Consider the following 12071-nt stretch of genomic DNA (forward strand, 5'->3'; position numbering starts at 1 on the left):
TAAAAATAATGTTTTCCTAGCTGGGATTTGCTTGCCTGCTTCAAGTTCTTGAGTCCAGAAACTTCCTTTTTTATCTTGCTATAGGTCATACAGGTAGGGAAAAACCTGACATGGATTCATAAAGACCCTGTGACTAACCCCTGTGTACCAGGGTGGGTTTATAGTGCAGTGCAGTCCCTAAAGTAACTTATTCAAAGTGCTTGGGACCAAAAGTGTTTCAAAGTTTGGATTGGTGGGGGAGGTATATTTGAATATTTGCATAACTTGGGGATATGACCCAAGTCTACATGTGAAATTCATTTATATTTCGTATGTCCTACACATCACCAGAAGGTAATTTTGTATCATATTTTTAGTGTGCCTATGTTTTGACTACAACCTGTCACATGAGGTCAAGTGTGGAATTTTCCACTTGGTGCACAAAAAGTTTTGGATATTTGAGCACTTTGGATTTCAAGTTTTCATATTGATAATGTGTTACTCAGGTGTGGGTATGGATTAGTTTTTGTTTGGTTTTTCAGTCCTGGGGATTGAACCCAGAGCCTTCTTATGCTAGGCAAGCACTCTACCACTGTGCTGTATCTCCATAGGTATAGTTTTAAAAGCTTTTAATTTCCCTTCTTTTGCTGCCTTGAGGAAAACTCCACTGAGCTACTGATGAGTCTGCTGTGGTGCTTATGATATTATTGGTAGTAGGTAGAAAGAATCTGGCAATAAGACTCTGAATGTTGAAGTCTCTAAAAATAACTTATTTTTTTTCTCAGTCCAGAGACCCGGCTGTTCAAGCTGCCATTTTGGCCCAGCTAAATGCGAAGTATGGTTCTGGAGTGTTACCAGATGCACCAAAGGAAATGAGCAAGGCAAGTGCAGTACTACCCTGTGGCTGCAGAGCTAGGCTGCTGGCTGGAACCCTGAGTGAGCACCTTACCTGGTTTGGGCTTGATTTTTACCACAGGAGAACATGGAGTCCCACTTACAGTGTTTTCTCTATCGTAGTTTTTTATAATCAGCAAAACTTAATTTTGATCAAACAACCTAAACTCTAAACTCAACACCATTACTTGACTAGAGTTGAAGCCACTGTGTCTTTGGGCCATTTAGGGAGTATTTTATATACCCTACCTACTTTGGAGGATAATTAGGAGAAGCAGTTGACATGTTGTAAGGATCAGATGATTATATAAGTGAAAGCAAAAATGGGAAACTGAGAGAAACCTCCCATTTACAAAAAATTTTCTACCCAATTTTGAGTCTTGGGTAGACTGTCCTAGGAATTCCTGAAATCTGGGGTGAGAAGATGGCCTATTGTCTTAAGCCCACCCTTCCTTCTCACATACCACAGATATGAGTCTTCCTTTTTGCTTTGAAGCTTACAAATATCTGTACAATTGAGTGACAAGTCAGGACTTCAGAAACAAAATAAAGGCAATATTTTTGAAGGGAAGTTGCAGGCGATACTTTCCCTGCACCTGTCAAAAACAAGACAGACAAGCAGACCTATATACATAAGCTAGGCGTATGGACATTGTAAGCTTCAGAAAAGAAAGCTCTTATCTATGGTCTCTCCTGTCTTTCCTCTTTGAAAATCAGAAAAGGACTTTAGTAGGAAAATATAATGAACTTATTTAAATAAGAGCTTTGGCCATTAGTGGCTGCTGCTTCTTAAAATCTTCTTATACTTATGCTCTTTATAATTAGTTTTCCTCTTCTTATTCCAGGGTCAGGGAAAGGATAAAGATTTGAATTCTAAGTCAGCCAGTGACCTCTCAGAAGACTTGTTCAAAGTGCACGATTTTGATGTGAAGATTGATTTACAGGTTCCCAGCTCAGGTATGTGAGGGTGGGGAAGTACTGATGACATGACTATATGGATCCACAGCTCTCTTGGCCTGTGAGGAGACCTTACTCTAATGAAAAAACGGAGAGGCAGACATGGTGTGGTACACACCTATAGCTCCAGCAGCTCTGGAGGCTGAGTCAGGAGGATCATGAATTCAAAGCCAGCCTCAGCGGGCTGGGGATGTGGCTCAAGCGGTAGCGCGCTCGTCTGGCATGCGTGCGGCCCGGGTTCGATCCTCAGCACCACATACCAACAAAGATGTTGTGTCCACTGAGAACTAAATAAAATAAATATTAAAAAAAAAAATTAAAAAAAAAAAAAAAAAACAAAGCCAGCCTCAGCAACTTAAGGAGATCCTCTCTCTAATAAAATACCAAAAAGGGGACTAGGGATGTGGTTTAGTTGTTAAGTGCCCCTGGGTTCAATTCCCAGTACCAAAAAAAAGTAACTGAAGAAATGGGGATAGTATCTGTAGAGGCCAGGTCAGACTGGCTGCAGTTACATTTGACTACAGTCTGCAGTCAGTAAGGCTATCTGAAGGAATGAAGCACAAGACTAAAAGATTTTGTAGGTACTTCACATGCCAATTTGTTCTTTCCCACAGAGTCAAAGGCTTTGGCCATCACCTCCAAGGCTCCTCCAGCCAAGGATGGGGCTCCAAGGAGATCTCTGAACTTGGAGGACTACAAAAAACGACGGGGACTTATTTGAAAGTATCCAGCCTGCTGCTTCTGACCCTGCATGCCCATCAGTGTCCTGCCTTTCCTCTTTTCCTTTGATTTGCCCTCTTTGGGCTGGAGCAGCAGTAGAACTGGGAAGAGACTCTAAACTGCCAGTCATCTGTAATATAAACCATTTGCTGTATAGACCTCCCTTGTCTGCACCATCTCCCATCAAACCCCTGGGCCCCACCCATTATGGATCTGGGCTCAGTTGGGCTTTTTCCATGTCTTTAGATTTGTGTTTGCCTTTTTTTTTTTTTTTCTTTTTTCTTTTTTTAACCAGCACAGTTCATTGGCCACTGTACACACATTCAGTATTACCATGGAGCTGGGATTCCTGCTGGAGCCCCTGGTGGCGATAGCAGCAGCACTGGGCAGTCTTCTCTCCAAGACTGCCTTGGACCCAACCATTGAACATTTGGCACCTGACCTTTGTGGAGGGAGCAGGGATTGGGCACCTGCAGTCCTCCTTACTCTCTCATCTTTCTCTTCTTCCCATCTCTGCGGAAGAAGGGTTTTCAAAAACAATTTAGTTTCCAAAAAGTGTACATTTGTGGGGAGGGAGGGGGGTCTAATTTGAGAGAGAGAGAGAGAGAGAGAGAGAGTGTGTGTGTGTGTGTGTGTGTGTGTGTATGTGTGTGTGTGTGTATGTGTATGTAAGTGTGGGTTTTTTTATCATTTTTTTAAAATGCAGTACTCTTTGTATCAGTCTGTCATTGGTCTATAGCTGTTTCAGATTTTTTTCAGCTGTACTTGAGCATCTGAAACTGCAAGAAAGAAACTCATTAAATGTGATTCTTCTTATTAAACAGACCTGACTGCTGTAGCTGTGTAACTTTCCCTACCCTCTCTTCCTCCATCACCTCCCCGTCTTCAAGAAAACTCCCTAGTTTAGCTCCTTGCCTTATAGGCTGTGTCCTGGCAGGCAGGAGAGAAGCTGAGGCAGGTACCAGGAGGGCAAAAAGTGTCTTGCTCATCTCATGGCACAGCCTACAGCTTCTTGGCTGAACATAGAGTGTGTCTTGTTCCCACCCAGTGTACCTGTGTCTTCCTAGTGATTCTGTTTTGATGTTTTGGCAAGAATAACACTTGTTTTGTTTTTTAAAAGAAATTATTCAACATGAATGTGGAGAGCAAACAATAAGATTTGGATTGAAAATGTTACCAGCATGTGCAGTTGTGTGTGTGTATACATATATATATATGGTAAGCATATATATTGTTGTGCAGCTAGGGTGAAGCCAGCAAAGAGGTGTGTATGTCGTTATGAAATGTTTGAAAAGAGATAAGCTGACTGCTTGATAATCATTCTCAGGTGTAAAGCTCCAAGTGTAAATAAAAGTGGCATTTAACAAATCTTTTCAGAACAAAGTACAGCTGACTATATATACCAAGAACTAAGCTAAAGAAACAGCTGAGAGCTGCTGATTTCCACAAAAGGGAGAGGAATCTAGAAGCTCTACTCTGTACTTCTTCACTCAATTTTTATATACGGAAGGGGATGATGGGAAATCACAGAGTGTTTTGAAACAAGAATGAACTTGGTAACTCTTCTGGGTTTGGTAGAGCCTCAGTGTTGCTTTAACTTAGTTTACATATTTTTTAAAAAATCGGCAATGGGTGGTTTTAAAGTATTGTGACTGAGTAAAATTGGTAAATGACTGTAACACAGCAATATGGTAGCTGTGACAGTTCATTTGGGCAAAGGAGTGGTGATGGACTCATTAAAATCATATATACTTGAATAGTCCATTGACCGAAACTCTTTATAGACTGTTGTGTAAATGTGGAATCACAGACTGTTAAACATTGCCTGGACTCTAGCAGAGTCCTGGAGCTGCTGGGACCTCTCCTATCATGTCAAACTTGGACTTTTTCTTTCTGGTTTTAAAAGACATAAAATCATAGAATCCATATAATTTGCTGGAGTCATTCTGATCCACCATGTAGATCTGTATTTAGTATCATTTGGATTTGGAGAAGTGTCGATTTACATTATGGCTGTGTAATAAAATTTTTATTAAAACTGCATCACACTGTAGCACTTTGCCACTACCTCCCCACCTGCAGCTGCTGAAACCTTCATTCGGAGATGCCAAAGCACAGAGCCGGGAGAAAAGCCATCCAAACCAAAGAAGACTGAAAGTTAACCTACCATCTGAGTAGCCTACCTGATAATTGGGATCAAGACTGAGGACTTTGGCTGCAGTCCCAGCTGAGGCAGAGCCTCTGAGTCACAATCTTGGCCAGGCCTAAGACACGGGCTTTGTCCCACCGGCTGGGCTTCTTTATGGATCACAGTATTTCTTATGCTAGGGAACTGCCTCAGTGGCCCCCTCCACCACTCCCATCCCCAACATGGTTTTGATGTTGAAGAGTGCAGCACCTAAGTCTGTTTTATACATTTTTCAGTTCCTTCCAGGAAGTGAGAAGGTCAATGTCCGTCCATACACCTAGCTCATGCATATAGGTCTGTCTTGTTTTTGACAGGTGCAGGGAAAGTATTGCCTGCAACTTCCCTTCAAAAAGATTGCCTTTGTTTTGTTTATGAGAAGTCCTGACTTGTCATCAATTGTACAGATATTTGTAAATAAACTTGATGCCATTTTAACAAGGGGATCAGACTTAGTCCAAGGCTTGCATCCTAAGTGGCACCTCAAAGTTCTTAAGAAAGCCTCTCCTGCTCTTTTTCTTCCCCTTCTCGTAGCACTGCACCCCCAAAAGTGAAAGTGGCTGTTGACAACTTAAGCAGCTTGGTTCTCCAGAAGGCCAAGTTGCCTAGACCCAGCGGGGCCTGCAGTTTCCCTGGCTTACTTCTAATCTTGGTAAACAACAAACAGCAGTTTAGTTAACTGGGACAGGCACCTAATAGGATGCCTAACCCTAGTGAGAATTGGCCCTAACAGATTTCATTTGGCTTAGGCAGTTCCTGTGCTGTTTTCTGCCTTTGGTATGTGTGAAGCAGGGTTTCAGGGGCTGTGAGTGTGTTCATGAAGGAAACAGTTGATATCCTCTGGCCTGACCCAAGGAAGGAGATTTGTAAGGGGTTCCCACTACCTGAAATTGTGTCTGAAACCCCTATTGGGCCATATTTAACTAGAAAGCAAGAAGATCCCAGACCTTTAACTCCCTATGGTAGAAACCAGATCCAAGGCTGCCTCTGATGTTGAAGAAATAGTCCCCAGGATTTAGCCATTAAGTGCATTCAGACTTCTTGTCCTCCACATGCTCTTCTTAGGGTTCTGGGTTCTATGTGGCAGCCACTTGCTATCACTGAAAAACAAAAATAAGCACCTCCAGGGCTGGGGATATAGCTCAGTTGGTAAAGTGCTTGCCTTGCATGCATACGGCCCTGGGTTCAATCCCCAGCACCACAAAAATAAATAAATAAATAATAAGCACCTCCAGTGCAGGTGGAGGAAGGGAAAAGGAGTGGTAGGGCGATCAACATCTCCCAGCTTCTTCCAGGAGAGAGACCATTCCTCAGGTAAACATGGGTTGACTATGGACTAGCAGCTCTAAGGAGCCAGGAAGCCACTGGCCTCAGCTTAGATTTGTTTGTTGCATTATTCCCTGGATCACTTGGGGGTCCTTTGGTCTGTGTTTGGGGGCTGGAAGGAATAACTGTAAACAGGACCCACCACAGCCTGCCTTTTTTTTTTTTAAGCAATTGGTATTGAATCCAAGGACACTCTACCACTGAGCTACATCCTTAGCCCTTTTTATTTTTTATTTGAGACAATTTCTCTCTAAACTGCCTAGGCTGACTTCCAGCTTGCAATCCTTTTGCCTTAGCCTCCTAAGTTATTGAAATTTCAGATGTGCACCACCATACCCAGAAGAGTCTGCCTTTTCTGTAAGGTTGCCCAGGCCAGTCCCAGTGCATGGTGAGGGGAACCTCCGAATGCAATTTATTGGCCCCCAGTAGGGCATAGCTACTAAAGCATAGGCACATGAGAGCGTCCAGTCTATGCTCCAGCCCTGTGAGCACCAAGAGCCATAAGGTACCCCAAATTGATGCAGGGTTCATAGGACTGAGCTAGTTAATTGCTCTGAGACACAAGTTCTTTGTCTAAAAAACAACCTGCCAAGCCAGACACGATGGCACATAAATAAAAGTGGCATTTAACAATCTGGGAGGCTGAGGCAGAAGAATTGCAAATTCGAGGCCAGCCTCAGCAATTTAGTAAAGCTATGCAACTTAGAGCCTATCTCAAAAAAAGGGCTGTGGATGTTAACTCAGTGGTAAAGGGCTCCTGGATTGTCCCCAGGACCAAAAGAAAAAAAAAAACAACTCTGATTGATATTAAATATTATGTGTTCCTATCCCCAGTAATTCAAGAAGCAGAAGATGCTGGGTTCTGGAGGAGAGAAGGTGAGGGGAGAGTTAACTCTGGCAGTGCTCCCAGGAGTGGGGATGGTATGGTGACTAGGGGTGCCAGTTGGTCTCAAGGGGTGGGCAGAAATTGCAGAAGAACATCCTTGGCATGGGACAGATTGCAAGAGCCTTCCAGAGGTTCTCACCATGGGAACCAAGAAACTCCACCTCCAGGTTGGAGTCCCAATTATTAGACACTGAAACTGGCCTGGGGAACCTACCAGAGTAGTCTACTACTCCTCCTGCCGTGATTGAAGGTATTCCTTCCAGCCACACACACTCTAAAAGAGGACTCACATCCCCACCACTACCAAAAGTAATTAAACCCAAACCAGAAAAGTATGAGTCCAATAAAGTTCTGATCCTTCCCTTGATACCTTCTTTAAAATATCAGATTCTCCCCCCAACCCTTATGTAGCAGTGGATGGCCCTGTTTTGCTAAGGGCATGCGGACATTGAATAGTGCTCGGCCACATTCATTCACCAAGCCTGGAATGTGCGGGTTTATCTCCGTTGATTTTTTTTTTTGGGGGGGGGGGCAGGGTATTGGAGATTTAACCCAGAGGCGTTTTACCACTGAGGTACATCCCCAGCCTTTTTTTTTTTTTTTTATTTTGAGACGGGGTCTCACTAAGTTGCCCAGAGCCTCGCTAAATGGCTGAGGCTGGCCTGGAACTCGCAATTCTGCCTCAGCTTCCCGAGTGGCTAGGATTACAGGAGGGAGCCACCGCGCCCCCACTCCATCCATTTTCCCTAGCAATTCTTCCTCCTACTCTAGCACCCAGCCGACACAGGACTCCTCCTCTGGGAGCCACTTGTCTCCGCGACACCTCTCTTCCCATCCCAGGCACCAAGCGGGAAGCGGCTGGAGGGAAGGAGTGGGAGGCACCAAGTAGACATTCTGCCAGGGCCACTACATTCTGGAGGATTTGACTCTGCTCCATTCTTCCTATGCGGTCTCCAGACCCCTTGCAGCTCGCACAACCCACGCACCGAGGGATGAGACCTGGAAGGGTGAATGCCACTAGCAGCAGAAGCCTAGCTTCCTTTCCTTGGATTTGAGAAAAGGCAACGACAGAGGCGCCCATTCATCCCCGTTGGGTGTGCGGAGTCCCCGACGGGCTCCTACGGACCTCAGGCCTAGACTTTTCTTCGTCCCCCTCCCGGCCCCGCAGCCTAGGAACCCGGGTGGAAGCGCACCGCCCGGCGTGCTGCAACTCGGAAGGAGCCGTTGTGTGGACCGCTCCTGCGCGCACTCGTGTCCTCAGCCGTGGACCTAGGCTAGGCGCATCCCGGCCCTTTCTCAAAGTTGAGAGCCGGGCATCCGCTCTCCCGCGCGCTTGTGGTGAGTGGCTCCAGCTACCCTGGAGGCCAACTCCGTGACACAGTGGACATGAACCTCCAAGACCCGGTGCCCGAGGGCAGCTTCCCGATTTCTTCTGGTTCTGCCCTTCCCCTGATACTCTGTGGACTCGGTCACCAGGCACCCTGTATGGATGTCATGCCCGCAGGTACAGAGATCTCCAATGGAATTGAGAGCTGTGCCCTCCACCCCCACCACTAGGAGAAGCGCGGAAGTTCTCTGGTGAGGGCGTGAGGGAAGGAGACCACTGCACCCCCAGGTTTTCTTACATCACTAGCTTCACACAGAGTACCTGACCTCAGACCCTCACAGTCCCTTCTGCCTCCACATCACCACTGGGAAATTCTGAGGTTTAACTCCTGGAGAAACGAAGAGGAGACCCACAGGAACACGGGCTCTTGGAGAGATGAAAAACCTTGTTTCAAAAATACATCAGGAGAGCCCTGCACCTGTAATCTCAGCGGCTTGGGAAGCTGAGGCAGGAGGATCGCGAGTTCAAAGCCAGCCTCAGTCAAAGCGAAATGCAAAGCAACTCAGTAAGACCCAGTCTGTCAATAAAATACAAAATAGGGCTGAGGGGACTGGGGATGTGGCTCAAGCGGTAGCGCGCTTGCCTGGCATGCGTGCGGCCCAGGTTCGATCCTCAGCACCACATACAAACAAAGATGTTGTGTCCGCCAATAACTAAAAAGTAAATATTAAAAATTCTCTCTCTCTCCTCTCTCATTCTCTCTAAAAAAAAAAAAAAAATAGGGATGAGGATGGGTTCAGTGGTCTAGTGTCCCCTGAGTTCAATCCCCGGTCCTGAAAGAAAGAATAAAGAGAAAAAAAGGCCTCAGGAGAGACTGTGGGGTTTGTTTAGGTACTAGGGTTTGAACCCAGAGGCACTTTACCACTGAGCAACTCCCCAGCCCTTTTTTTTTTTTTTTTTTTTTTTTTGAGACAAGGTCTCATTAAAATGCATTAGGCCTCCTTAAACTGCTGAGGCTGGCCTCAAACTTTGATCCTCCTGCCTCATCCTCTGGAGTAGTTGGTATTAGGCATGCACCACCGTGCCCACCTGAGAAACTATGTTCTTATTGTGTACACAGGAACAGTCACATAATTTGTTCATTTTAGATAAGAATGACAGGTTGTAGAGGGTCAGATAATACTACTAGATCCAGAACCCTGCTAAACTGCCCTTGCTTCCACCCCAGAGTATGCCCACCAAGTTTAGTCTATCAATTATAGAATAAAAGATTGCACTAGAGGAGAGCATGGGGACCCATGCTTATAATCCCAGAGATTTGGGATGCTGAGGCAGGAGGATCTCAAGTTCATTGCTAGCCTCAGCAACTAAGGGAGGTCCTAAGCACTTAGCAAAACCCTATCTCAAAAAAGGGCTGGGGAGGGGCTGGTGTTGTGGCTCAGTGGTCCAGCGCATGCCTTGCACGTGTGAGGCACTGGGTTCAATCTTCAGCACTACATAAAAATAAATAAAGGTATTATGTCTATCTACAACTTAAAAATATTTTTAAAAACGGGGAGTGGGGATGTGGCAGATATATCTCAGTAAGTAGAAAAGCACCCCTGGGTTTAATCCCCAGTACTGGGGTGGGGGAACTTACAGGGAAAAAGGCAAAATCCAGAGGCAAGGAAAAGAGTTTGGGGTTGGAGTTGAGGACACATCACTTCAAGGGAAGACAGCCATTCAATCCTCTTCAAGGAAAAAGGAGGTCTCCTGTTCTTTCCCATCCTGAAGTTTTCACTGAGCCCTGGCTCTGGCCAGACTTACGGTCCCCTCTTTAATATGCCCTGGGCAGAGAAGGAAAGTCAGAGGGACCAGAGTTGGGAAATATTTGTTGTTGTTGATAGAACTTTATTTTTATTTATTTATATGTGATGCTGAGAATTGAACCCAGTGCCTCACACATGCTAGGCAAGTGCTCTACCACTGAGCCACAACCCCAGCCCCTGGGAAATATTTTGGATACATGAAGCAGCTGAGAGACCAAGAATTCCCAGGGCCTCCCTGACAATCCACTGGGACAAAATTTAAAGATGGCCAGTGGAAACTGTCTTCTAGTTGGATCCTTCTTCTATAAAACAATGCAAAATAAAAAAGTCATCACTCGGGCTGGGGATGTGGCTCAAGCCGTAGCGCGCTCGCCTGGCATGCGTGCCGCCCGGGTTCGATCCTCAGCACCACATACAAGCAAAGATGTTGTATCCGCCGAGAACTGAAAGATAAATATTAAAAAATTCTCTCTCTCTCTCTCTCTCTCTCTCTCTCTCTCTCTCTCTCTCTCTCTCTCTCTCTCTTCCCCTCTCTCTCTTAAAGAATAATAAAAAAAAAAGTCATCACTCCCAGTAAGGGTTTATTTATTTCTATATCTTATGCACCTAGCACAATATCTGGTTCACAGCAGCTTCTCAATGGAAGTTTGTTTGCTGTGAATAAATGCATGAATCACAAGTATAACCATAGAATATTGGAATCTTGGGTTCAGAAAGTTTCTTGGAAAGATACCAAGTCCCACAGAGCATGACTGGTTGTTACTACAATGAGACCCTGTATCCCCTGATTCAGACTATCATGACAGTCCAACCCCTCTACTCTTCTTCACCACAGAGTTCTGCTCCCTTAGAGAAAAGTATTCAAGTCTCAAAGCAACAGATGCCTCCTCCATTCCACAGCACAGGTCAGAGGCTGTGTCTCCCTTTCTCTCTCCAGGTGAGAGACCCATTTTCAGTCTTAGGAAGCAGAAACTGGTGATTTGCCTGGCAGGATGTGGTGAGTAGTGGTTTTGCTCCTGACCCTGGAACCACTGGTGTTGCCCTGGGAATGGGGTAGAGGTAGAGCAGAGATATATTAGGAAGACCCCCACCCCAAAACTTCTCACATTGTAGTCTCATTTCCCAGGACCTCCTCTTTCCCAGCTTTCATGCCCTAGGGTTTTTTTCTCTCCAGGAGGAATGCAGCCCTTAGGACCTGGGAATCCTGAAGCCACCAGAGAGAGGAGTGAGGACTCAGGCATCTGAAAAAGCAAACCTCTAAGGTGAAGGAGATCTCCCAACTGAGATGCCACCAGAAGACAGGTCAGTCATGGAGCTGGCCTGTGAAGACAGTAATTCTCATGACCTATTTAAAAACAGCCAACTGATAAGCACCAACTGATAAGCACCAAAATTTTGACACATTCTCTTATGCCCCAGCTCACCCCACCCCTGCTCTTATTTTTTTTTTTTCAATGCTAGCCATTGCCTCTACCTATCTATTGAATCAGTCTGATTTTCTCCACATCCCTTCTATTCAGCATCAAAGTGGGTGAAGTAGGGAAGTGGCAGACTGCTGGCCTCCAACATGTGAGGCACAGGGTTTGATCCTCAGCACCACATAAAAATAAACAAAATAAAGGCATGCTGTCCATCTACAACTACAATATATATATTTTAAATGGGGATAGTAGCTGGCTATGGTCGTGTACACTTGTAATCTTAGCTACTCCAGAGGCTAAGGCAGTGTTGAAAGTTCCAGGCCAGCCTGGGCAATTTAGTGAGACCCTGTCTCAAAATAAAAGATAAAACAAGGGCTGGGGATGTATCTCAGGGGTAAAATACCACTGAGTCCCAGTACCAAACTAAGACAAAAAATAGCATAGCACAGGAATGAAAGTCAGGGGGTCCTTATAAGAAAATACTGACTTTTCCACCAAGGAGCTTTGGCTTTGCGCAAGCACCCTAACATTCCTGACTGTATCACTTCACCTTTGTTATATTCTATAA

At 45.2% G+C, this 12071-nt stretch overlaps 1 protein-coding gene across 1 annotated transcript in view; it reads left to right on the forward strand.

The window, feature by feature from the left end:
• Rtf1 (RTF1 homolog, Paf1/RNA polymerase II complex component) overlaps positions 1 to 4588 on the forward strand; it is a 62131-nt gene extending 57543 nt beyond the window's left edge. The window contains exons 16-18 of the mRNA XM_026391550.2: positions 765 to 860; positions 1719 to 1830; positions 2445 to 4588. Of these exons, the coding sequence (XP_026247335.1) occupies positions 765 to 860; positions 1719 to 1830; positions 2445 to 2551 (315 nt within the window). The 3' untranslated portion in view covers positions 2552 to 4588. The remainder of the gene's footprint in view (positions 1 to 764; positions 861 to 1718; positions 1831 to 2444) is intronic.
• The last annotated feature ends 7483 nt before the right edge of the window (positions 4589 to 12071 follow it).

The sequence above is a fragment of the Urocitellus parryii genome, chromosome 6, assembly GCF_045843805.1.
Source record: "Urocitellus parryii isolate mUroPar1 chromosome 6, mUroPar1.hap1, whole genome shotgun sequence".
NCBI classification, from domain to species: domain Eukaryota; kingdom Metazoa; phylum Chordata; class Mammalia; order Rodentia; family Sciuridae; genus Urocitellus; species Urocitellus parryii.